Source organism: Trachypithecus francoisi, unplaced genomic scaffold, assembly GCF_009764315.1.
Source record: "Trachypithecus francoisi isolate TF-2019V2 unplaced genomic scaffold, Tfra_2.0 Lachesis_group10, whole genome shotgun sequence".
In the NCBI taxonomy this organism is placed as follows: domain Eukaryota; kingdom Metazoa; phylum Chordata; class Mammalia; order Primates; family Cercopithecidae; genus Trachypithecus; species Trachypithecus francoisi.
The window spans coordinates 115493451-115520899 of record NW_022681455.1 but is presented as its reverse complement, the minus strand read 5'-3'; the positions used below and the strand labels follow the sequence as shown (position 1 = coordinate 115520899).

Sequence of the window (27449 nt, the reverse complement as noted above, 5' to 3'; positions counted from 1 at the left end):
AAAAAAAATACAAACAAATTAGCCAGGTGTAGTGCCTGCCACCTGTAGTCCCAGCTACTCGGGAAGGCTGAGGCAGGAGAATGACGTGAACCCGGAAGGCGGAGCTTGCAGTGAGTGGAGATCGCGCCACTGTACTCCAGCCTGGGCGACTAAGCGAGTCTACGTCTCAAGAAAAAGAAAAGAAAAGAAAAGAAAAGAAAAAAAAGAGCTGGATTGTTGGAGGGGGTATAGCTCAGAGGTAGAGCATTGGATCAAGAAAACAGCTGGATTCTCACAATTAAATCTACCTTCATTGTTACGGGAGGCGCTGCTGTATTGTATGAAACAATAAATTGCACATTCAGACTTTTAACATATCTCCATGGGAATCGGGATAGGCATAAGGAGAAGAGGTATATTCTGTTTGCACGAAAGTTGATTTTTTTCTCCCCAGACGGAATCTCGCTGTTGTCACCCAGGCTGGAGTACAATGGTGCGATCTCGGCTCACTGCAATCTCCGCCTCCCTGGTTCAAGCTATTCTCCTGTCCCAGCCTCCCAAGTAGCTGGGATTACAGGCGCCCGCCATCGCACCCGGCTAATTTTTTTTTTTTTTTTTTTGAGACGAGTCTCACTCTGTCGCCCAGGCTGGGGTGCGGTGGCGTGATCTCGGCTCACTGCAACTTCCGCCCTCCGAGTTCAAGTGATTCTCCTGCCTCAGCCTTCCGAGTAGCTGGGATTACAGGTGCCTGCCACCGCGCCCGGCTATAATTTTTGTATTTTTAGTAGGGACGTGGTTTCACCATGTTGACTAGGCTGGTCTTGAACTCCTGACCTAGGCCTCCCAAAGTGCTGGGATTACAGGCGTGAGCCACCGCACCCGCCCCGAACGTTGATTTTGATTTGTAGACTGGGTCTGAACGAATGCTGGGGACTCCAGCGAGGAGCTAGTGAGGACAACAGGAACCTCACCTCACCCAAACCCAAACCTGCGAGCCCTTCCCGGGTCACCCACGCTTGCTCGAGCTTGGACTACAACTCCCGGCAGAGCTCGCGGTAGGGGGAGTGCCCGCAACCGCGAGGAGCTTCGGTGACTCAAACCGAGTGACGGAAGTGAGCGGGGGCGTGCCTGTTTGTGGCAGGCGAGGTGCAGCAATTGGAGGAGCTAGGAAGAAGGGGCGGAGCCTGTGCTTGGGTCAACCAATGGCTTGCGTTCAGGAGCAACCGGGGTACGGGGCGTGTTGGGGCTGATTCTCCAGCTGTGTGGGGCGCACGGTCCCGGGATACTGGGAACGGCGGGGTGGGAGGGCTCCGTCCTGGGGCCGCGGCGGCCGGGCGGGGGAGATGGCGGCGCGATGGAGCAGCGAGAACGTGGTTGTAGAGTTTCGTGACTCCCAGGTGAGCTGGAGGCCGAGTGGAGCCGTCTGGGCATGCGTCCTCCCCGCTTCCCCTCCCCCACGCGGCTGCTTCCGTCCCGGGGGCTACGGGGAGACCCTCGGCCCCGAACTGAGGAGGTGGGCGGGCTGACCCGACCTCTTAGACCGGGCGGGAGAGGGAAGAAGACCATCGGGAGCCATCGGGGGCAATCGGGGCGGGCACGGACGGAGTTTCGGGGCTCTCCACGCGGGTAGGGGAGTGGGGTCCGCCTTGGGACACTGAGGCAGAGACTGCGCACCGTCAGTGCTAAGGAGAGGCTTCCCATGATCAGGGTGCGGAGCGAGGGGGTGACGGCTCCCCGAGGCCCTAGCCGCGTTTGGCGACTTCAAGCAAGTCGCGAGACTCCTTAGAGCTTCAGCTGCGTGGACTTTTAACCCTGTTGGGGTGAATTAGTTGAAACACTGTTTGCAAAGTGCCTGTTGCAGTGTCTACGCGATTAAGTGGGTCTTAATGCCATTAGAGTGGAAAATACCGTGTAGTGGATAGGAGCGACACTGCACGTGTTGCCCTAGTTCGAATCCCGCATCCCCTACCCTGTCATCACTCCCTACACGTTAGTTTTCTCACCTGTAGAAGGGAGATCGTCGTACTTACAAGATTGGCCTAAATATTTTATTTTTTAATTTTCTATTTTATTTTATTTGAGACAGGGTCTCGCTCTGTCACCCAGGCTTGAGTGCTGAGGCGCGAATCACTGCTCAGTTCAGCCTTGACCTCCCAGGCTCAAACTATCCTCCCACCTCAGCCTCCCCAGTAGCTGGGACTGCAGGCGCACGCCACCACTTCCACCTAAATTTTTCATTTTTTTGTGGAGACGGGGTCTTCCTATGTTGTCCAGGCTGGTATGGAACTTCTGAACTCATGTGACCCCCCGCCTCAGCCTCCCAAAGTGTCGGGATTACAGGTGTGATCCACTGAGCACAGGCTCGAGTGAAGATTTTATGTGGTCATATGTTTAGGATGTGTGGCACAGTGAAGTGTGCGTGGTAACCCTCAAGAAATGTTAGCACTTACTAGAGAGTTTTATCGTTTTTTCTTTGCCATGTCTTCCATATGCCAGGCCTCCTTCGAGGCACTTTATCTACATCTTTTTCTGATTCATACAATAACCATGCAAGGTAAGTAGGTGTTATTCCTTTTTTCCAGAAGTGGATCCCAGTGACTTGGCTAAGGCTTCCTATAATGTGGCCAGTGCCATTGGGATTTGGATGCTGGATCTGACCCCAGAGCCCTGGTTTAGCTCATTAGACTGCTTTACTCATAGTGGGTAGCTCTGAACCTGTCATATACATCCCCTCTTCCCCAGTACCTAGGACAGTGTCTTGGTGATTCTTTTCAATTTTCAATTTATTTGAAATTGAAAGAGTGATTCTCTTTCAATTTATTTACCTTTTTTTTTTTTTTTTTTTGAGACGGAGTCTCGCTCTGCCGCCCAGGCTGGAGTGCAGTGGCCGGATCTCAGCTCACTGCAAGCTCCGCCTCCCGGGTTCACGCCATTCTCCTGCCTCAGCCTCCCGAGTAGCTGGGACTATAGGCGCCCGCCATGTCGCCCGGCTAGTTTTGTGTATTTTTTAGTAGAGACGGGGTTTCACCGTGTTAGCCAGGATGGTCTCGATCTCCTGACCTCGTGATCCGCCCGTCTCGGCCTCCCAAAGTGCTGGGATTACAGGCTTGAGCCACCGCGCCCGGCCTTTTTTTTTTTTTTTGAGACAGAGTCTTGCTCTATGACCCAGGCTGTAGTGTAGTGGCATGATCTTGGTTCACTGCAACCTCTGCCTCCCAGGTTCAAATGATTCTTGTGTCTCAGCCTCCGGAGTAGCTGGGATTACAGGTGCGTGCCACCATGCCCGGCTAATTTTTGTGTTTTTTGTAGAGACGGGCTTTCACTATGTTGGCCAGGCTGGTCTTGAACTCCTGGCCTCAAGTGATCTGCCTTCCTTGGCCTCCCAAAGTGCTGGAATTACAAGTGTGAGCCACTACCCCTGGCCTATTTACTTATTTTTTGTAGAGACAGGGTCTCGCTGTATTGCCCAGGTTGGTCTTGACCTGCTGGCCTCAGGCGATCCTCCCACTTTGGCCTCACAAAATGATAGGATTACAGGTGTGAGCCACTGTGCCTGGCCATTCTCTTCATTTATTCAACTAATATTTATCGAATACCTTCTGTGTGCCACACTTTTATTCACTCATTTATTCAACAAGGATTTACTGAGCTCCCATCAGGTATATACTGTGCCAGGCACAGGAGGTTGATACTGAAGGAGATCTGGATTAGTACAAGTGGGTGGTGTGGTTTCTTCTTTCCAAAACCCCATCCTGTCTTTTGCCAGAGGATGAGTGAGTGGAGGAGCTACCTACCAGTTTGCTCTCTGGTGCCCTCTGATCAGTAGCCTCCACTGAGAATTTGAGCAGTAGCATTTGGATTAAGGCTCTCCAAGTACTGTCAGCACGGAGTCTCTGTGAGTCCTGCTCTCCCTAGAGAGGCGCCAGACTCCTAGGGAAAAGGAACTGTATTCCTGTTTCCTTTCTTGTTAATTGCTTTCACTGCGGATTAGGACAAAATAGAATCGTGTATCATGCCTCTAAGCCTGCTAATTTGGAAGCTACTAATCTGCAAACCCTTTAATTCTCACAGAAACCCAGGTAGTCTCACCCCTGCCTCTTTATAGAGATGTAATTGAAGAGACCTGCAGAGAGTGCTGACACATATATTAGGATGCTATAAAGTTGTAGCAAATAATTAAATCTCAACAGCAGTTGTCATAGTAAGCGAACAAAGTAAATTGGGTAATTTTACTGGCTTATGGGAGTTTCTGTTTTTTTTTTTCTGATTTCTCTATTTACAAGGCTTCCTCTTTATGTGAATTAGCATGGTTTTGTGGATGATTCTGGTGATGATTGGAAGGGGCAGGAACCCATTTTATTAACTATTTTGTTAATGTAGAAAGAAAAAGTTAAAACTCTTCATAATGCCTTTCTGAATAGGAACAATAAACTTTTCAAAACACTCTACATCTTTTTTTTTGTTTTGTTTTATTTTATTTTTTTGAGACGGAGTCTCGCTCTGTCGCCCGGGCTGGAGTGCAGTGGCCGGATCTCAGCTCACTGCAAGCTCCGCCTCCCAGGTTTACGCCATTCTCCTGCCTCAGCCTCCCGAGTAGCTGGGACTACAGACGCCCGGCACCTTGCCCGGCTAGCTTTTTGTGTTTTTTAGTAGAGACGGGGTTTCACCGTGTTAGCCGGGATGGTCTCGATCTCCTGACCTCATGATCCGCCCATCTCGGCTTCCCAAAGTGCAGGGATTACAGGCTTGAGCCACCGCGCCCGGCCCACTCTACATCTTTTAAATAATAATTTTATTTAAAGCTTCTAATTAAAATATAAAAATTTCTTTCATTTTGCATTTTTTTTTTAAAAATAGAAATAGGAGCCTCCGTATCTTGCCCAGGTGGTCTTGAACTCCTGGGTTCAAGCGATTCTCCTGGTGCAGCCTCCCAAAGTGCTGGGATTACAGGCCTGAGCCACTGTGCCTGGCCTAAAAAATACACATATATGGCCAGGCGTGCTGGCTCACACCTGTAATCTCACCACTTTGGGAGGTTGAGGTGGGCAGATCACCTGAGGTCAGGAGTTTGAGACCAGTCTGGCCAACATGGTGAAACCCCGTCTCTACTAAAGATACAAAAATTAGCCGGCTGTGGTGGTTCGCACCTATAATCCCAGCTACTTGGGAGGCTGAGGCAGAAGAATTGCTTGAACCTGGGAGGCAGAGGTTGCAGTGAGCCAAGATTTCACTACTGTACTGGGACTATAGGCACCTGCCACCACGCCCAGCTAATTTTTCATATTTTTTAGTAGAGATGGGGTTTCACCGTGCCAGCCAGGATGGTCTCCAACTCCTTACCCCGTGATCCACCTGCCTCGGCCTCCCAAAGTGCTGGGATTACAGGCGTGAGCCACCGCGCCCGGCCAGCCTCAACCTTATGGTATCAAGTGGTCTTCCCACCTCAGTCTCCTGAGTAGCTGCGAATGCAGATGCACACCACCAGGCCCTGCAATTTTTTGTGTGTTTTTCTGTAGAGATGGGGCTTTTACCGTGTTGCTCAGGCTGGTCTCAGACGCCTGAGCTCAAGTGATCCTCCCACCTTGGCCTAAAAATGTAAATTTTTTTTATTTTTGAGACGGAGTCTCACTCTGTTGCCCAGGCTAGAGTGCAGTGGCGTGATCTTGGCTTGCTGCCACCTCTGCTTCCTGGGTTCAAGTGCTTCTCCTGCCTCCTGAGTAGCTGAGATTACAGGTGTGCCCCACCACACCTGGCTAATTTTTATATTTTTAGTAGAGATAGGGTTTCGCCATATTGACCAGGCTGGTCTCGAACTGGTCTCGAACTCCTTGCCTGAAGTGATCTGTCTGTCTCAGCCTCCCAAAGTGCTGCATTACAGATGTGAGCCATTACACCTGGTCTGAAAATAATTTTTAAAAATTAAAACTTTTAGATTTTTTGGCTGGGTGTGGGCTCATGCCTATAATCCTAGCACTTTGGGAGGCCAAGGCAGGTGGATCACCTGAGGTCAGGAGTTTGAGACCAGCCTGGCCAACATGGTGAAACCCCGTCTCTACTAAAAATACAAAAATTAGCCAGGCATGGTGGCGGGTGCCTGTAATTCCAGCTACTTGGGAGGCTGAGGCAGGAGAGTCGCTTGAACCTGGGAGGCGGAGGTTGCAGCGAGCCGAGAGCGCACCATTGCACTCCAGCCTGGGCAACAAGAGCGAAACTCTGTCTCAAAAACAAAAGAAGACTTTTAGATTTTTCAGAGGAATACCCCAGTCTGAAGTGTGAAAGTGTTTTTTATAGGTTATAGAAGTGCCATTTACTTTATAAAACAATGCTTTGGGATATTCCTGTCACTAATTGATAATGAAGAACCTGTGCTGCTTGGCAACTACTGTGAAGTGGTTCCTGGCATCAACGAGTGTTAGCACCATAAGAACACTTAGGCTGGGCACGGTGGCGCACGCCTGTAATCCCACCACTTTGGGAGGCCAAGGCAGGCAGATCACCTGAGGTCAGGAGTCGAGACCAGCCTGGCTATCATGGTGAAGGCCTGTTTCTACTAAAAATACAAAAAACATTAACCGGGCGTGGTGGCGCGTGCCTGTAATCCCAGCTACTCTGGAGGCTGAGGCAGAAGAATCGCTTGAAGCTTGGCCGGGCGCGGTGGCTCAAGCCTGTAATCCCAGCACTTTGGGAGGCCGAGACGGGCGGATCACGAGGTCAGGAGATCGAGACCATACTGGCTAACATTGTGAAACCCCGTCTCTACTAAAAATACAAAAAAAAAAAAAAAAAAAGAATCGCTTGAAGCTGGGAGGCGGAGGTTGCAGTGAGCGGAGATCGTGCCACTGCACTCCAGCCTGGGTGACAAGAGCAAGACTCTGTCTCAAAAAAAAAAAAAAAAAAAACACGCACACACACACAAATACACAAGTAAGAGGTAATCTTCCAGAGCAATACTGTTTTGTAGACCTTCTAGTGATGATGGAAATGGGGCTAGTGTGTGACAGATGTATTTCAATTTTATGACATTTTAATTGCCATTTAAATAGTCGCTCTGGCTAGTGGCTACGATATTGGAAAGTACAGTTTGGAGTACTGAGAAGTGTGGAGATTAGTTTTCACTCTCAAGGAAAGGTAAGATGCTGGAATGTGCAATTACAAGGCTAACCTAATGATATGTGCAAAAGCGCTGCGGTGGATGGCTCCTGTGTTGAAGAGAAGAACCGCAGACGCACGGTAGCTGCCTACTTCGTGTCTCCACTTAAGGATCTGCGAGAAAATCGAGCTCTGTATGTCCAAAGCAGCTGAACATACTTGGAGAAAACTCTTCCTCCACGCTAGCGTTTCCCTCTTCCATTTTATCTTCCGTATAGCCAGAGTGACTTTTTTTTTTTAAATCCAGATTTATGCAGGTATAATTGTAGAGGCTGTTGGGTTTTGATAAATGGATGTAGTCATGTAACCACTGCTGTAATCATGATGTAGAATGTTTCCATCACTCCAAAGAGTTCCTTGGTGCCTCTGTGTACTCAGTCTCCCCTCCTTATCTCTGGCAGCTGCTGATGGGATTTCTGTAACAAATGAAATCATGTGATATGATGTGTAGCCTTTTGAATCTGGCTCTCCTTTTTGGTTTGTTTTTTGAAGGGACAGAATCTTCCTCAGTTGCCCAGGCTGGAGTGCAGTTGCACAGTTCTTGCTCAGTGCAGCCTCCAGCTCTTGGGCTCAAGTGTCCTCCCATCCCAGCCTCCTGAATAACTGGGATGACAGGCACGTGCCACCAGGCCTAGCTCTTTTTTTTTTTTTTTTTCTGAGACGGAGTCTCGCTCTGTCGCCAGGCTGGAGTACAGTGGCATGATCTTGGCTCACTGCAACCTCTGCCTCCTGGGTTCAAGCGATTCTCTCCCTCAGCCTCCCAAGTAGCTGGGATTACAGGTGCCCACCACCATGCCCGGCTAATGTTTGTATTTTTAGTAGAGACGGGGTTTCACTGACTTTTCCAGGCTGGTCTTGAACTCCTGACCTTGTGATCTACCCACTTTAGCCTCCCAAAGTGCTGGGATTACAGGCGTGAGCCACTGTGCCTGGCCAGGCCTGGCTAATTTTTAGAAAATTTTTATGGGGGTGGGATCTGGCTCTTCATGCCCAGGCTGGTCTTGAACTCCTGACCTCTCACAGCCCTCCCACCTTGGCCTCCCAAAGTTTTGGGATTACAGGCATGAGCCACTACCCAACCTGGCTTCTTTTGCTTAGCCTAGTGCTTTTGAGATTCATTCTTGTTGTTGAACCTATCAGTTAGTCCATTCCTTCTCCTTGCTGAGTAGTGTTCCAGTGTATCGATAGACTGCAATTTGTGTATTCATTCACCTGTTTATGGGCATTTAGTTTTTTTCCAGTTTTTAGTGACTGAAGAAAGCTGCTACAGGTAGATAAGTATCAAGGCCAATTTTTTAAATATACATTTTCGTATCCTCCTCAAAGAAGATCCTTCAGTGGCATTCTATTGCACTGGGAATAAAATATAAATTCCTTATTTTGGACTATTTTGTGTCCTGGTCTTTGCATGCTTCTCAGATTATTTCTTGTATCACATTGCTCCTATTTATTTCACTTTTCTTCTACCACAGTGTAAGCTGTGGGAGGATGGAGACCTTGTATTTTTGGCTCCTATGTCCCTGCTGCCTAGAATAGTACTTAGGATGGGGCAGGTGCTCAACAAATATTTGTTGAATGAATAAATTTTAAAAACCAATGATGTCAGCTGTTCATGGTGGCTCACACCTGTAACCCCAGCACTTTGGGAGGCCGAGGCCAGTGGATCACCTGAGATCAGGAGTTCAAGACCAGCCTGGCCAAGATGGTGAAACTGTGTCTCTATTAAAAATACAAAAAATTTGCCGGGTGTGGTGGTGGTCACCTGTAGTCCCAGTTGCTTGGGGGGCTGAGGCAAGAGAGTCGCTTGAACCCAGGAGGCAGAGGTTGCAGTAAGCTGAGATTGTGCCACTGCACTCCAGCCTGGGTGACAGAGAGAGACTGTCTCCAAAAAAAAAAAAAAATTATGATTATGTCAACCAAGAATTCTAGCAGGAATTAGGAAAAAGTATTTAGGTGTCTACAGTTTTTATTTTTTTTTTTGAGACAGAGTTTCACTCTTGTCGCCCAGGCTGGAGTGCAGTGGCTCCATCTCGGCTCACCACATCCTCTGCCTCCTGGGTTCAAGCGATTCTCCTGCCTCAGCCTCCTGAGTAGCTGGGATTACAGGTGCGTGCCATCACACCCGGCTAATTTTTTGTATTTTTAGTAGAGACTGGGTTTCGCCATGTTGGGCAGGCTGGTCTGGAACTCCTGACCTCAGGTGATCTACCTCCCTCGGCCTCGCAAAGTGCTGGGATTACAGGTGTGAGCCATTGCGCCTGGCTTTCCTTGTTTTCAATGACTGACAGTTTTAAGGAGTACCAGTCAGGTGTTTTGTAGAATGTTCCTCAGTTGGGGTTTGTTTGATGTTTTCCCATGAGTAGATCAAGATTATAGATTTTGGGATGAAGATCCTGGAGATAAAGTGCCCAGTCTTACCACACCATGTCAGGGGTTATGAATATGACGTGTCACTGCTGGTGTTATCTTGAGCACCTGGCCGAGGTAGTGTTTGTCAGGTTTCTCTACTGTAAACAGACTCTTTTTGCCCTTTTTCTGTCTTTGGAAGACAGTCTTCAAATGTAGCCCGTACTTGAAGAGTGGGGAGTTAATCTCTCTTATTTATTTACTGATTCAGGCATTTGTTTATATCAGTATGAACTTAGAGAAATTTATTTTATACTTCGTATTATAATCCAGTATAACTTAATTTTGTTACTGGAATTGTTCCAGCTTTTACCATCGGGAGCTTTTTCAGTTGGCTCTTGTATTCCTTTGACACCTTCATCATTGTCGTTTTGTTTAGTTTTTACTTTCTGGCATTGTACGATGCTCAACTTTGATCTTATATATTTCCTGCCCCAGTCCTAAAAGCCATTTCTCTAAGGAGCCCTGGTTCCTTTTATTGGGGAATATTAGAAATCAAGGCCGGCGTGGTGGCTTACTCCTGTAATCCCAGCTGCTCGGGAGGCTGAGGCAGGAGAATCGCTGGAACCAGGGAGGCAGAGGTGGCAGTGAGCCGAGATCGTGCTACTGCACTCCAGCCTGGGCGACAGATTGAGACTCTGTCTCCGTAAAAAACAACAAAAACAAAAAGTAGTGTAAAGTAGTATTCCATTGTATGAATGTGCCACAACTGATTTGTCCCTCTTATTAAACATTTGGGTTATTTTCTTTCTTTTTTTTTTTTTTTGAGGCGGAGTCTCGCTCTGTCGCCCGGACTGGAGTGCAGTGGCCAGATCTCAGCTCACTGCAAGCTCCGCCTCCCGGGTTTACGCCATTCTCCTGCCTCAGCCTCCCGAGTAGCTGGGACTACAGGCTCCCGCCACCTTGCCCGGCTAGTTTTTGTATTTTTTAGTAGAGACGGGGTTTCACCGTGTTGGCCAGGATGGTCGCGATCTCCTGACCTCGTGATCCGCCCGTCTCGACCTCCCAAAGTGCTGGGATTACAGGCTTGAGCCACCGCGCCCGGCCTATTTTCTATTTTAAATCATAGGTGATGATTCTATGAACATGGTATTTATATAGGAGTATAATTGCTGGATGATGAGATGTGTATACTCCTTTTTTTTTTTTTTTGAGACAGAGTTTTGCTGTGTTGCCACAGCTGGAGTGCAGTGGCCTGATCTCAGCTCACTGCAACCACCGTTCTCAGGTTCAAGCAATTCTTCTGCCTCAGCCTCCCAAGTAGCTGGGACTACAGGCATGTGCCACCATGCCTGGCTAATTTTTTGTATTGTTGGTAGAGATGAGATTTTAGTAGAGATGGGGTTTTGCCATGTCGCCCAGGCTAGTCACAAACTCCTAAGCTCATGCAATCCCCCACCTCAGCCTCCCTAAGTGCTAGGATTACGGACCTGAGCCACCACGCCCAGCCAGGATGTGTATATTATTTAGCCTTATCAAAAAATGTAAAGTTGTTTTCCAAAGTGGTTGAAATTTTACACTCCCAGCAGCAATGCTTGAAGAGTTCCCGTTGGTCTGTATCCTCACCAACACTTGATACTATCTGACTTTACATTTCTTATCTTCTCATCAGATGTTTATTCGGAGTCTACTGTATGTTAGGCACCATAAATAAAGCAGTAAACAAAACAATTTCTTGCCCACATTAAACTCTTGTTCTTATATTGTACTGATTTTTCACGTATCTGGTAAATGGCCTGTCATTTTTTAGTTTAATTTGTATTTCTCTGATTACTGATGAAGGTGAATTTTTTTTTTTTTTTTTTTAAGACACAGTCTTGCTCTGTCACCCAGCCTGGAGTACAAGTGATTCTTGCACCTCAGCCTCCCAAGTAGCTGGGATTACAGGCGCATACCACCATGCCCAGCTAATTTTTTATATTTTTAGTAGAGATGGACTTTCAGCATGTTGGCCAGGCTGGTCTCAAACTCCTGACCTGAAGTGATCCACCTGTCTCGTTCTCCCAAAGTGCTGGGATTACAGGCGTGAGTCACTGTGCCCAAGGGAATATTTTTTATATGTATAATTGGCAATATATATTTTTTTCTTTGAGACAGAGTATCACTGTGTCCCCCAGCCTGAAGTGCAGTGGCACGATCTCGGCTCACTGCAACCTCTGCCTCTCAGGTTCAAGCATTTCTCATATCTCAGCCTGTGAAGTAGCTGGGATTACAGGCACATGCCACCACACCCAGACAATTGTGTTTCTTCTATGAAATACCTGTTTATGTCTTGTGCCCTTTTAAAAATATCATTGTCTTTTTTTTTTTTTTTTTTGAGACGGAATCTCGCTCTGTGGCCCAGGCTGGAGTGCAGTGGCGCTATCTCGGCTCACTGCAAGCTCTGCCTCCTGCGTTCGTGCCATTCTCGTGCCTCAGCCTCCCGAGTAGCTGGGACTACAGGTGCCCGCCCCCACGCCCAGCTAATTTTTTTTTTGTATTTTTAGTAGAGACGGGGTTTCACCACGTTAACCAGGATGGTCTGGATCTCCTGACCTTGTGATCCGCCTGCCTCGACCTCCCAGAGTTGCTGGGATTACAGGTGTGAGCCACCGCGCCTAGCTGCATTGTCTCTTTCTTATAGATTAAGAAGAGTGTAAACCTTCTTCTGGATTCTAGTTCTGTATGGTTATATGTGTTGTAAATCCATTCTCGCAGGTTGTAGCTTGCCTTTTCATTCTTTTTATGGTATTTAAAAATTTTTTTAAATTTTATTTTTTTTTGAGATGCGATCTCGCTATTACTGTGACTGGAGTGCCTATTCACAGGCACAATCATAGCACACTGCCTCCTTGAACTCCTGGTCTCAAATGAGCCTGCTTCAGCCTCCCAAGTAACTGGGTCTATATTTGTGAGCTACCGCTCCCAGCTATGTGCTGTCTTTTGATGAACAGAACTTTAATTTTAATGCAGTTAAATTTATGGATTGTACTTTTTCAGTCTTGTTGTTGTTGTTTTTGTTTTGAGACAGGGTCTCACACTGTTGCCCAGGCTGGAGTGCCATGATCTTGAATCACTGCAACCTCTGCCTCCTGGGCTCAAGTGATCCTCCTGCCTTAGCCTCTTAAGTAGTTGGGACTACAGGCACACACCACCACACTGGGCTAATGTTTGTATTTTTTGTAGAGACAAAGTTTTGCCACGTTGGCCAGGCTGGTCTCGAAGTCCTAGGCTCAAATTATCCACCCACATGGCCTCCCAAATTCTTTTTCAGTCTTCTTAAGAAAAATGTTTGGGCCGGGCTTGGTGGCTCACATCTGTAATCCCAACACTTTGGGAGGCCGAGGTGGGCAGATCACAAGTTCAGAAGATTGAGACCATCCTGGCTAACACTGTCTACTAAAAATACAAAAAATTAGCCAGGTGTGGTGGTGGGCACATGTAGTTCCAGTTACTCGGGAGGCTGAGGCAGGAGAATCGCTCGAACCCAAAAGGCGGTGATTCAGTGAGCCGAGATTGTGCCATTGCACTCCAGCCTGAGTGACAGGGTGAGGCTGCATCCCAAAAGAAAAAAAAAGAAAAGAAAAAAAAGAAAAACGTTCATATCCTAGGTTCGTAAAGATATACCCCAATATTTTCTGTTACCTTGAAATTGAAAATGAATCATCTCAGCAGAAAGTATACTTTTCTGCTGACCTAATAATGGTTGGTGATTTATTAGTCTCAGTATTACAACAGCTTTTCCACAAGCATAAAGATTGAGGACAGTGTTTTACTCTAATAAAAACTAAAATAAAAAAACACAGCTCAAGAAATTCTTTGGCTAGGAGCAAAATTATAAATAATTAATAATCCGTATGTTTTTCTGGAGCAATCCAACTTTGGTTCCTGCTTTTCTAGTTTCATACAATGTTCATTTTGAAAAACTATAGAGATGGAGAGGCAGAGTAGGACTTTTTGGTGTGACTATTAATATGTATACTTTGAATTATTTTTTCTTTATTAAAAAATTTATATATATGTATTTTAAAATCAAGATGGGGTCTCACTGTGTTGCCCAAGCTGGTCTCAAACTCCTGAGCTTAAGTGATCCTCCCACCTCAGCCTCCCAAAGTACTGTGATCACAGGCGTGAGCCACTGCACCTTGCCTATTTTTTTTTTTCTAGAAAACTTAATATCAAGATGTGGTGATGAATAGGAGGAGAGAATAGCAAAGAGATTAAGGATTTGATGCCAGACTGTGTTAAGATTTAGGTTATGCCACCTGTCTTCCATGTGATCTTGGGCAAGTTACTTCCTTTCTAAGCTTCAGTTTTTCTTTTAAAATTTTTTTTTCTTTTTTTACTTTTTTTTTTTTTGAGACGGAGTTTCACTCTTATTGCCCAGGCTGGAGTGCAGTGGCATGATATCAGCTCAGTGCAACCTCTGCTTCCCGGGTTCTAGCAGTTCTCCTGCCTGAGCCTCCCAAGTAACTGGGATTATGCCCGCCACCATATCTGGCTAATTTTTTGTATTTTTAGTACAGATGGGGTTTCACCATGTTGGCCAGGCTAGTCTCGAACTCCTGACCTCAGGTGATCCACCCTCCTCGACCTCCCAAAGTGCTGGAATTACAGACATGAGCCACTGCGCCCAGCCCTGTGTTTTTATTTTTTATTTTTTTATTTTTTTGAGCCAAAGTTTTGCTCTGTCTCCTAGGTTGGAGTGCAGTGGTATGATCACGGCTTGCTGCATCCTCCACCTTCCGGGTTCAAGCGATTCTCCTGTCTCAGCCTTCTGAGTAGCTGGGATTACAGGTGGGTGCTGCCACACCTGGCTAATTTTTGTATTTTTAGTAGAGACGGGGGTATCACCATGTTGGCCAGGCTGGTCTTGAACTCCAGACCTCAGGTGATCCACCCACCTTGGCGTCCCAAAGTGCTGGGATTACAGGTGTGAGACTCAGCGCCTGACTGAGTTTCTTGGTTCATAAAACAAGGATAATAGTGCCTCCTTGTGTTGGGGGTTCCCCAGGCCACACCAGGCTCAGTGACTTGCAAGGAGGATTCACGGTCGTATTTGCAGTTATGACATATTACAGCAGAAGGACACAATGCAGAATCAAAGGGAAAAGGCAAATGGCATGAGGTCAGAAGGAAACCAGGCCGAAGCTTCCCAGAGTCCGCTCACTGTAGAGGCACACAGGATATGCTTAATTCCTCCCGCATGTAACTGGAGCAATGTGTGAGAGACGTTCTGTACCAAGGAAGTTCACTAGGGACTCAGTACTCACAGTTTCTATTTGGGGCTGGTCCTGTTGACACCCTCTGCCTTAACAGGTACCAAAATTCCAGACCTTCTGAAGGAAAGCAGGCACTCATTGTAAACCACATCGTTTGTGCATGCAGTTGAGGCACAGGGAGCCTCTTTTACCAGTTAAGGAGCAGTGGAACGCTTCCAAAATCCAAGTTGTAGATACCAGCCAAGAGCTACCCTTGCAAGCAGGCTACTACCCTTGCAAGCAGGCCTTGCAAGGGTAGTAGCCTCAGGCCTGCTGTGCCAACTCTTTTCTGCAGACTACCTTGTGGACTGGCTATGAGGATTAAATGACAGTATCAGTGTGGAGCACCTAGCATAGTGGTCAGTATATGTTAAGTGGTTGATAAATGTGAATTACTATCATTATTAAATTAGAAAACTGGCCTAAGGAAGCAAGATGCTTGGCTTGACAAAATAGCCCTCTCACCTGCCCTGTCATTTTGCAGATGAGGAGTGTGAGCCCCAGAAAGATTAGGTGATGTACCTAGTAGTATCTAGTGCATGCCATTTTAGTTTGTGGGAAAGTGAGAATGTTCCCATTTAATTAAATTTCATTAGTGAATTAATATTTTTCTTTTTTTTTTTGAGATGGAGTCTTGCTTTTGTCCCAGGTTAGAGTGCAGTGGCACGATCTTGGCTCACTGCAAGCTCCACCTCCTGGGTTCAAGCAATTCTCCTGCCTCAGCCTCCTCAGTAGCTGGGATTGCAGGCACCTGCCACCACGCCCAGTTAATTTTTGTATTTTTAGTAGAGACAAGGTTTCACCATGTTGGCCAGGCTGGTCTTGAACTCTTGACCTCAGGTGATCCACCCGCCTCAGCCTCCCAGAGTGCTAGGATTACAGGCATGAGCCACCGCGCCTGGCCGGTTTTTGTATTTTAGTGGAGATGGTTTCACCATGTTGGCTAGGCTGGTCTTGAACTCTTGACCTCAAGTGATCTGCCTGCCTCAGCCTCCCAGAGTGCTGGGATTACAGGTATGAGCCACTGCATCTGGCCGAATTAATTAATTTTTTATTTTGCAATCCACCATGACATTCAAAGAATGTTCTCATTTAAAAGAGAAGAGTTCCTGAGCAACACCCATTTTTTTTTTTTTTTTTTTAGGTGGAGTCTTGCTCTGTCACCCAGGCTGGAGTGCAGTGGCGTGATCTTGGCTCACTGCAACCTCTTCCTCCCAGGTTCATGCCATTCTTCTGCCGCAGCCTCCTGAGTAGCTGGGACTATAGGTGCCCGCTACCACGCCAGGCTAATTTTTGGTGTTTTTAGTAGAGACGGGTTTTCACCGTGTTAGCCAGGATGGTCTCAATTTCCTGACCTCATGATCCACTCGCCTCGGCCTCCCAAAATGCTGGGATTACAGGCATGAGCCACCGCGCCTGGCTGAGCAACACCCCTATTGCTGGGCGTGTGAACCAGAGTCTCCGATAGGTAACGTGTAGTGAGTATTAGACAAGGATGGCTCATAAACAGTATTGGGCCAAGCATGGTGGCTCACGCCTGTAATCCCGCACTTTGAGAGGTCAGGGCTGGTGGATCACTTGAGCCCAGGGGTTCGAGACCAGCCTGGGCAACAGAGTGAGACCCCATCCCTACAGAAAATGAAAAACTTAGCTGAGCATGATGGCTTGTGCTGGTGGTACCGTTTACTTAGGAGGTGAGGCTGAGGCAGGAGGATTGCTTGAGTCCAGGAATTTGAGGCTGCAACGCCACTGCTGTCCATCTGGGGTGATAGAGACCCTCCCCCATGCCCCGCCCCATCTAAAAAACAAAGCAAACCAGCTTTGGCAGCAGTGTTCATACCTAATTCTTTGTTTTTTGAGATGGAGTTTCTCTCTTGTTGCTTAGGCTGGAGTGCAGTGGCGCAATCTCGGCTCACTGCAACATCCACCTCCCGGGTTCAAGCGATTCTCCTGCCTCAGCCTCCCGAGTAGCTGGGATTACAGGCATGCACCACCACGCCTGGCTAATTTTTTGTGTTTTTAGTAGAGATGGGGTTTCTCCATGTTGGTCAGGCTGGTCTCAAACTCCTGAGCTCAGATTCAGGTGATCCGCCTGCCTCAGCCTCCCAAAGTGCTGGGATTTATAGGTGTGAGCCACGGTGCCTGGCCAATATCTAATTTAAATAGAAATTGGATCTTGTCCTCTGAAATGGTCAGACCCTTTTAATAATCAATGGTTTTTAGTTTGTAGCTTTAGTCTGTAAAACCCCTTTTTTTTTTTTTTGAGATGAAGTCTCGCTCTGTCACCCAGGCTAGAATGCGGGGGCTCTATCTCGGCTCACTGCAAGCTCCATCTCCCAGGTTCAAGTGAATCTTGTGCCTTAGCCTCCTGTGTAGTTGGAATTACAGGCATGTGCCACCACAGCTGGCTAATTTTTTGTGTTTTTAGTAGAGATGGGGTTTCTCCATGTTGGTCAGGCTGGTCTCAAACTCCTGAGCTCAGATTCAGGTGATCCGCCTGCCTCAGCCTCCCAAAGTGCTGGGATTTATAGGTGTGAGCCACGGTGCCTGGCCAATATCTAATTTAAATAGAAATTGGATCTTGTCCTCTGAAATGGTCAGACCCTTTTAATAATCATGGTTTTTAGTTTGTAGCTTTAGTCTGTAAAACCCCTTTTTTTTTTTTTTGAGATGAAGTCTCGCTCTGTCACCCAGGCTAGAATGCGGGGGCTCTATCTCGGCTCACTGCAAGCTCCATCTCCCAGGTTCAAGTGAATCTTGTGCCTTAGCCTCCTGTGTAGTTGGAATTACAGGCATGTGCCACCACAGCTGGCTAATTTTTGTATTTTTAGTAGCCATGTTGGCCAGGCTGGTCTCAAACTCCTGACCTCAAGTGATCTACCTGCCTCGGCCTCCCAAAGTGCTGGGATTACAGGCGTGAGCCACCATGCCCGGCCCAGATGTGAGTTTTAATCGAGTTCTGACTGCAAAGCCCATGTACATCCTTCCTGCTGCACTAGGCTGTCTCCATTTTATATCTGGAGGAAGGGCAGAATTTTTCCTCTTTTTGATAAATTGTGGTCTTTTGCTTTGGATTGCTGAAACCAAACGCTTCAGAACACAGCTGCCTTTGGAAGTTGGCTCACCAAGAAATTTTTTAAACAACGACAGCAGCAATTTGTGTATGTAGTCTAATAGAGTCTCATGGAATTGGTTTCTTTCATTAGCCATCAGGTAGCTTGACTTTTCCAAATTGTTAATTTTATTTTCTCCAAGAGAATAAGAATCAAAAATCACCATCAATTTTCATTTCATAAAGGGCATGTAATTCCTAAAGTGTTAAGTGTGCCAAAAGTCACCATCCTTCTTGCAGTTGTAGGAACAAAGGCTCCTAAGAAGAACTTCATTCTCTTCTGTGTAAAGATGCCTGTTTTGATAGAGAGCAGTCCTGGATAATAAGTTTGTTTTCCTACAGTTGAGGAGGACTTTTCAGTATGGAAAAGCAAGAGTTTGGCTGTGTATGGTGTTACATGCCCATAACCCCAGCCACTTGGGAGGCTGAGGCCAAGGCAGGAAGATTGCTTGAGCCCAGGAGTTCTACACCAGCCTGGGCAACATAGTGACTCCCCATCTCTACACAAAATTGTAAAATTAGCCAGGTGCGGTGGTGTGCACCTGTAGTCCCAGTTACTTGGGAGGCTGAGGCAGGGGAGTCACTTGAGCCCAGAGGTTTGGGGTTACAGTGAGTGCCACTGCACTCCAGCCTGGGTGTCAGAGTGAGACTCTCTGAGAGAGAGGCTGGGCCCGGTGGCTCACACCTGTAATCCCTGCACTTTGGGAGGCTCAGGCAGGTGGATCACTTGAGGTCAGGAGTTCAAGACCAGCCTGGCCAACATAGTGAAACCCCACCTCTACTAAAAATACAAAAATCATTAGCCAGGCACGGTGGCAGGTGCCTGTAATCCCAGCTACTCAGGAGGCTGAGGCAGGAGAACTGCTTGAACCCAGGAGGTGGAGGTTGCAGTGAGCCGAGATTGCACCACTGCACTCCAGCCTGGGCGACAGAGCAAAGCTCCATCTCAGAAAAATGAAAGAGAAAGAGAAAAAAGAAAAAGAAAGAAAGGCAGGAAGGAAGAAAGGAAAGGACAGGAAAGGAGGAAGGAAGGAAGGAAGAGTGATGAAAATTTTATAGTATGAAGTGTATGGGTAAGGTACACAAATCTTTTTTTTTTCTCTTTTTTTGGGACCACTGTCAGAAACTATATTTTGTTCATCACTTTATTCTAATAGAATGTCTCACACGGCAGGCAGTGAGCTATTGAAGTTCGTTATCCTAGGAGGTATTAATGAAACAAATGAACTTTAAAAGTTCAGATAAACTCATGGGTGATAAATTATTAAGGGGAATCATCAAGAGAAACCACCAAAAATATTCTCAGAGACGTCAAGGAACACCTAGGCACATTGTGAGCTGGAAGGACCCTGATTTTGACCTGGTTCTGACCTACCATCTTTTTTTTGGCTTTTTTTGAGACAGGGTCTTGCTTAGTCATTCAGCCAGGAGTGCAGTGGTATGAACATGGCTCACTGCAGCCTTACCCTCTTGGGCTTAAGTGATCCTCCCCCCTCAGCCCCCCAAGTAGCTGGGACTACAAGTGAGCGACACCCTTCCTGGCTAATGTTTTTTTTTTTTGAGATGGAGTCTCGCTCTGTCACCCAGGCTCGAGTGCAGTGGTGCAATCTCTGCTCACTGCATGCTCCACCTCCTGGGTTCACGCCATTCTTCTGTCTCAGTCTCCCAAATAGCTGGGACTGCAGGCGCCCGCCACCACGCCCGGCTAATTTTTGTATTTTTAGTAGAGATGGGGTTTTACTTTGTTAGCCAGGCTGGTCTCGATCTCCTGACCTCGTGATCTGCCCGCCTCGGCTTCCCAAAGTGCTGGGATTACAGGCGTGAACCACTGCGCCCGGCCTTATTTGTTTTTAAGCGATGTGGTTTCACCATGTTTTCCAGGCTGGTCTCGAACTTCTGGGCTCCAAGCGATCCTCTTGCCTTGGCTTCCCAAAGTCCTGGGATTATAGGTGTGTACCACAATGCCCAGTCGCAACCATCTTTCATACTACAGATTTTTACAGAGCACCTCTGTGTACAAAGCACCTTGCTGGGTGCTCTGGGAGAAATGAAACAGACTGGGCTCAGCAGGGGCTCATCAGCTAGTAGGAGAAGAAAAATGTGTATGGCAATAACTAAACACAAAGCAAGTTTTGGCAAGTTCTGTGACAGGGGCAGAGAAAGTGCTTCTGGAAAAGGTGGAACCTTCTTAGAGGTGCCTGGGAGAGCTTCTTAGAGGAGGTATATCTTGGGACTTAGAAGATAAATAGAATTAAGTAAACTGACAAATCTGTAGGTATCACATTGCCTGCCTTTTAGTTATACTACAAGTCTGTGGTAACTCAAACAGCATGGTACTGCTCTAAAACTAGACATGTAGATCAATGGAACAGAATAAAGAACACAGAAATAAAGCTACATGCCTACAACCACCTGATCTTTGACAAAGTCGACAAAAATTAACAATGGGGAAAGGAGTTCCAGACCAGCCTGGGCAACATGGTGAAATCCCATCTCTACCAAAATTAGAAAAAACTAGCTGGGTGTGGCATGCACAGGTGGTCCCAGCTGTTTGGGAGGCTGAGGTGAGAGGATCACTTGAACCCAGGAGGCGGAGGTTGCAGTGAGCTGAGACTGAGCCACTGCTCTCCAGCCTGGGCAAAAAATTGAGACCCTGTCTCAAGCAAAGCCCCTAAAATCCCACAAAAATTAGTTGGGGATGGTGCTGTGCGCTCGGGAAGTATCATTTGAATCTGGGAGCTTGAGGCTGCAGTGAGCTGAGATCATGCCGTTGTACTCCAGCCTGTGTGACAGAGTCTCACGTATACACACAAAAGTTTATTGCAAATTGACCATTTGTGTGTCTTTATTTGGTACAAAATTATGTTATGATTTATGAATATAATGTAGGGTAATCAGGCAAATTAACATATTTAGGAACAACTACTTTTAAACATTTTGATATACTTTCTTCAGTGTTTTTCTTTCTTTTTTTTTTTTTTTGAGGCCAACTCTCCCTCAGTCACCCAGGCTGGAGTGCAGTGGTATGAATTCAGCTCACTGTAACCTCTGCCTCCTGCGTTCATGGGATTCTTCTGCCTCTGCCTCCTGAGTAGCTGGGATTACAGGTATGTCACCACACCCAGCTAATTTTTGTATTTTTAGTAGAGACAGGGTTTCACCATGTTGGCCAGGCTGGTGTTGAACTGGCCTCAAGTGATCCACCTGCCTCGGCCTCCTAAAAGGCTGGGATTACAGGTATGAGTCACCGTGCCTGGCCTCTTCAGTGTTTTTCTTAAACATATATGTATAGAACCAGGCGTGGTGGTGCACGCCTGTAATCACAGCACTTTGGGAGGCTGAGGCAGTGATCACCTTAGGTCAGGAGTTCGAGACCAGCCTGGGAAACATGGTGAAACCCTGTCTGTACTAAAAATACAAAATGAACCGGGTGTGGTGTCACATGCCTGTAATTGCAGCTACTTGGGAGGCTGAGGCAGGAGAATCTCTTGAACCCAGGAGGTGGAGGTTGCAGTGAGCTGAGATAATGCCGTTGCATGCCAGCCTGGGCAACGAGCGAAACTCTGTCTCAAAAAACAAACAAACAAAAAAACAGGCCGGGTGCAGTGACTCACACCTGTAATCCCAGTACTTTGGGAGGCTGAGGCGGGTGGATCACGAGGTCAGGAGATCGAGACCATCCTGGCTAATACGGTGAAACCCTGTCTCTACTAAAAATACAAAAAATTTGCCAGGTATGGTGGCGGGCACCTGTAGTCCCAGCTACTCGGGAGGCTGAAGCAGGAAAATGGTGTGAACCCGGGAGGCGGAGGTTGCAGTGAGCCAAGATTGTGCCACTGCACTCCAGCCTGGGTGACAGAACAAGGCTCCATCTCAAAAAACAAAACAAACTATATATACATATATATATATATATTAATATATAATAATATATAAAAAATATATTTATAAGTAGCCAATTTAAATTTAAGTCTGTAAGAGGATATAAAATGCCACTTGACATCGCTAACCTGTCTTTAATGTGCAGCAGGCACCTTTCTTCAGACTGCTGGGAAATTCTATCTCCGTCGTTGCAGGGTTTCCCCTCCTCACTTGCAGTGGATCATACAAAAATCCCACAGTCCTGTGGTTCTTGACGCATGTCTAGAATTCCCCACCTGGTGTGCTGAGGGTGGAGAGGAATTGGATTGCAGACTCCTTTCCCCCACAAAGCACTCACTTTCTCTGATGAGGTCGTTTTCACTTCCCTGTCTCAGTGTTCCCTTTCTCCATGCCTTCTTTGGGACAGCTTAGTATAACCTTCCTCAGTGTGCTCCTGCAAACATGGTGGTAACCTGTTTTTTCTAGGGTAGGGGTGGGGAAAATCACGTAGATCGTGTTTTAGTGGTGGTTTTTCTTTTTTTAAATAACTTCCCCTGATATGGATGAGTTATAATACATTATTTGCCGTTTTTGTTTTGTTTTGTTTTTTTGAGACAGAGTCTTGCTCTGTCACCCAGGCTGGAGTGCAGTGGCAAGATCTCAGCTCACTGCATGCAACCTCCACCTCCTGGGTTCAAGCGATCCTCCTACCTCAGCCTCCTGAGCAGCTGGGACTACAGGTGCATGCTCCATCACGCCTGGCTAATTTTTGTATATTTGGTAGAAATGGGTTTTCACCACGTTGGCCAGGCTGGTGTTGAACTCCTGACCTCAGGTGGTCCACCTGCCTCGGCCTCCCAAAGTGCTGGGATTACAGGTGTGAGCCACTGCGCCCAGCCCAGATTTAGCATCTTAAAACAACGTCCATTTATTAGCTCACAGTTCTGCAGGTCAGAAGTCCAGGCACTCTCAGCTCCTATATGCTCTCTCAGGTCCTTGCCGTGTCCTGTCATTGCATCCAGCAGTGAAAATCTTCATGTTGAATCTCTCACTCTTTTAATCTCTGACTTCCTGTCTCTGACATCTAGATGTAGATTTAAAGGGCTGATGAGACTCAGTTTCTCAATCTCCCTGTCCTCTAACTTTTCATCATCCCAAATAGGAGCTCTGTACCTATTAAACAGTAACTCCTCATTCTCTACTTCCCCTAGACCTTGACAACCTCCATTCTACTTTTTGTTTCTATGAATTCATCTGCTTTAGGTGGAGTCATATAATATTTGTCCTTTTGCATCTGGGATACTCCACTTAGCATGTTTCCAAGCTTCATCCATGTTATAGCGTGTATCATAATTTCCTTTCCTTTTAAGGCTAAATAATATTCCATTATATGTCTATACCACATTTTGTTTATCTGTTCCTCCACCGGTGGATATTTGTGGATATTTGAGGTCTTTCTTTTTTTTTTTTTTTTTTTTTTTGAGACCGAGCCTTGCTTTATTGCATAAGCTGTAGTGCAATGGCATGTCTCGGCCTACTGCAACCTCTGTCTCCCGGGGTCAAGTGATTCTCCTGCCTCAGCCTCCTGAGTAGCTGGGATTACAGGCACCTGCCACCATGCCTGGCTAATGTTTGTAATTTTTGGTAGAGGTGAGGCTTCACCATGTTGGCCAGGCTGGTCTCGAACTCCTGACCTCAAGTGATTCACTGGCCTCGGCCTCCCAAAGTGCCAGGATTACAGGCATGAGCCACCGCGCCCTGCTGAGTTCTATCTTAAGGTCAACTGATTGGGAGGTTAGGGGTAAGGAGGGTAGGAGATAGAAAGGGAAGTTTTGAGATATCCCAGACGCTATAGCCACTGCACTTGCCACTGCACTCCACCTGGGTGACAGTCCCTTCCCAATAGTAGCTAGATTAAAATCCCTTCTCAATAGTAGCTAGATTCGTGTTCAGTGAGTGTTGAACAGCAGGGAAAAGGTGTGTATATACCAAGGGCCTGGAATCTGTTAGGATTCTGCCTACCACAGACTCCCCATAAAGATTACTGCGATTGGGCCGGGCGCGGTGGCTCAAGCCTGTAATCCCAGCACTTTGGGAGGCCGAGACGGGCGGATCACGAGGTCAGGAGATCGAGACCATCCTGGCTAACACGGTGAAACCCCGTCTCTACTAAAAATACAAAAACTAGCCGGGCGAGGTGGCGGGCGCCTGTAGTCCCAGCTACTCAGGAAGCTGAGGCAGGAGAATGGCGTAAACCTGGGAGACGGAGCTTGCAGTGAGCTGAGATCCGGCCACTGCACTCCAGTCCGGGCGACAGAGCGAGACTCCGCCTCAAAAAAAAAAAAAAAGATTACTGCGATCTTGTTAGAGGAACCGTCTTGCCCTCCTCCTTGTCGTCTCCTTACCGTCTGTAAATTGCACAGAGGAATCCTGGAAACGGCATCTCGTTTCACTGCCTGCCTTTCCTTCTGGGCTTCTCTCTGCTTCTGACTCTGGTGCACTGAAGGATGCATATTAATCACTTTGCAACGTCTGGTGAGAGTACTCCGGCTTCTTGTCCCCAATATTACCTATGATGTTTCCTGAGGGTGAATGACTTGAGAAACCCACTGAATAAGGCCAGCGAGGGTGAGGGAAAGAATGTGCTTACCATTTGTGATTTGTGATTGTGGCAGAATGTATAAAATGGATTCTTCGTTGATATTCTCTTGGAGAGAACTTAGAGCATTTAATAACCAAACAGTGGCACAAACTGTTTCATGATATTGGCATGAGAATGCAGCAGGATTTGAACTTGTCCAAAGAAATTCAGGGCAATAACTGCCAGGATTAAAATAAGCCTTGTGCTCAGCCTGAATGCACATTCTTTGGACTCAGTGCCGTCTCTTGGGAGTTAGACATTGAATCCTGAAACTATGTGATAGTGCTCCCTGGGAATTGGGAGACCCGGGAAATAGAAACCAGTTAAATGCACTAGAAATTTCAGAGCGAATGTGACCTGGGCATGTCAGTATCAAGCATCTTACTTTGGATTCAGCAGGGATGGTGTTTGAATATTGCCAGCTGCCGTATGGCTTGAGGAGAAGTCCATGCCCTTTGGAAAGTCATGGATGTCTTGGGTGTGTGTGGGATGGGGGTGTCCAAGTTAGATTTCACTTGTAAGAGGCTTTTTGTGCATAGTAGCTGCTGTTTTCTCCGAGCTAATCAGCCTCCTCATGGACTCCAGGACTTCTGTCTCTTCAATTTATTTATTTTTATTTTTTGAGATGGAGTCTCACTCTGTCACCCAGGCTGGAGTGCAGTGGCTCAATCTTGACTCACTGCATCCTCCACCTCCCAGGTTCAAGCGATGCTCCTGCCTCGTCCTCCCAAGTAGCTGGTATTACAGGTGCCCACCATAACACCTGGCTAATTTTTGTATTTTTAGTAGAGACGGGATTTCACTGTGTTGGCCAAGCTGGTCTTGAACTCCTGACCTCAGGTGATCTGCCTGCCTTGGCCTCCCAAAGTGCTGGGATTACAGGCGTGAGCCACCCTGCCCAGTCTGTCTCTTCAGTTTAGAAGGTACCAGCTTGGTTATGTATAGCCTTGGTGTGGGGGTAACAGATAACAACTGCCCTGTTGTCAAAAATGAATGTGTACTTGGGAGGTTGAGGTGGGAGGATTACTTGAGACCAGGAGTTCGAATCCAGCCTGGGCAACATAGCAAGACCCTGTCTCTACAAAAAATAAAGTGAATGTGAAATTTGGTTGCGAATTAGAAGTAGGTGGGTGAAAGCATCCACTGTAGAGAACTAATGATACTTGTGAGCTGGGGACTTCTTGGGAGATAGGAAGAGCCACAGAGACCTCTGCCTTATATCCCTGGCTGGGTTTGCTGGCAGCACTGACTGTGTTCTCTCTCTCAGGCAACTGCGATGTCTGTGGACTGTCTTGGGCAGCATGCAGTGCTTTCTGGGTAAGTGAGCTTGCTGAGTTTGTCTGCCATGATTTCTAGAAACGAATTGCAAATCAGGGAGTTTCTGGGAACTTGGAAGCTATTCTTCTATTTAGGATTATGATCATAGGATTTAGTTCTGATGCCCTGTTTGCCTCAGGGCTACTTGGAGGGATTATTTGCAGTTTATTTTAATCTCTGCCCTAATAGGTAAGCAATAAAACACCTCTGAAGTTTTAGTGACTGGTAGCTTGAACTTGAAATTGCAATTTTCTGTTTACTACAAGACTCAAGGATGTTTGCTACTATATACCTGAAGGATGTAGTCTATTATGGTCAAGCAGGTGGTTCCTAGGATTGAAGGATTCTGAGTTCCAGTTTGACGGTGCCACTATGAGCCCCTGGACATTTATTCAGTTTGGCTTAACTGGACTTTGGTTTTCTCATGGAGGAATTTGATTTCATCATGAAGGAATTGAATGACATAGTTTCTTTAGTGTCTTCTGGCTTAAAATTTTTAAGACTCTGGCAATTAAGGGCCATCTCTGTTTTTGCTAATAACCCTAACATTGTACTATTGGGATAAAGTGTAATAATTAAGCCAGGTGTTGCCTGTAGTCCCAGCTACTTGTGAAGCTGAGGCAGGAGGATCACTTGAGCCAAGGAGTTCAAGACCAGCCGGGTCAACATAGCAAGACTTCATCTCAAAAAAAAAATTTTTTTTTTTTTGAGACAGAGTTTTGCTCTTGTTGCCCACGCTGGAGTGCAATGGTGCGATCTCGGCTCACTGCAACTTCTGCCTCCCGTGTTCAAGTGATTCTCCTGCCTCAACCTCCCAGGTAGCTGGGATTACAGGTTTGTGCCACCATGCCCAGCTCATTTTTTGTATTTTTAGCAGAGACAGGGTTCCACCATGTTGGCCACGCTGACCTGGAACTCCTGACCTCAGGTGATCCACCTCCTTGGCCTCCCAAAGTGCCTCCTAAAGTGCTGGGATTACAGGCATGAGCCACAGCACCTGGTGAAAAATTTTTTTTGATGGTCACGGTCCCCTTTCCCTTTCGTGTTGCTCACGATTACAGTCCTTACCTCTAGGATCCACTGTGTTTTCATTAATGTAGTTGTTTATGAACCCATTTACAAATCAATGAAAATGTTTTCTTTTCTATCAGCTTCATTACTTTATTTTGAAATTGTGTTTTAATTTACCTTTTTAAAAAACCACACAACATAGTAAACATTTAAAAAGCTCAGAAGGATATATAATGAAAAGTAAATTTCCTTCCTACCTCTGACCACCTCCCCAGAGAAAATTATTGATACCATTTTTTTGTGTGTCATACTGGGTGCCTAGATAAGGGAAAATTGGTATCTCTTTTCTGCCTGCAGCTCCCTACTCTTTTTTTTTTTTTTTTCCTTGAGATGGTGTTTCGCCCTTGTTGCCCAGGCTGGAGTACAGTGGCACGATCTTGGCTCACTGCAACCTCCGCCTTCCAGTTTCAAGTGATCCTCCTGCCTCAGCCTCCTGAGTACCTGGGATTACAGACACCCACCACCACGCCCAGCTAATTTTTGTATTTTTAGTAGAGATGGGGTTTCACCATGTTGGCCAGGCTGATCTTGAACTCCTGACCTAGTGATCCACCCGGCTCGTTCTCTCAAAGCGCTGGGATTACAGGCGTGAGCCACCATGCCTGGCACACACTCTTACTATTTTTCAACATGATCTTGAAGCTTTCTATTTAATTTTCTTTCTTTTTTTTCT

At 46.7% G+C, this 27449-nt stretch overlaps 1 protein-coding gene across 4 annotated transcripts in view; it reads left to right on the top strand.

Moving 5' to 3' along the window:
* The first annotated feature begins 1193 nt into the window (after positions 1–1193).
* WDR59 (WD repeat domain 59) overlaps positions 1194–27449 on the top strand; it is a 116652-nt gene continuing 90396 nt past the window's right edge. For 3 of the 4 annotated variants that reach the window (XM_033219019.1, XM_033219018.1, XM_033219017.1), the window contains exons 1-2: positions 1194–1376; positions 25656–25705. In XM_033219019.1, the coding sequence (XP_033074910.1) occupies positions 1323–1376; positions 25656–25705 (104 nt within the window). In that variant the 5' untranslated portion in view covers positions 1194–1322. The remainder of the gene's footprint in view (positions 1377–25655; positions 25706–27449) is intronic. The other variant, XM_033219020.1, reaches the window with a different exon arrangement.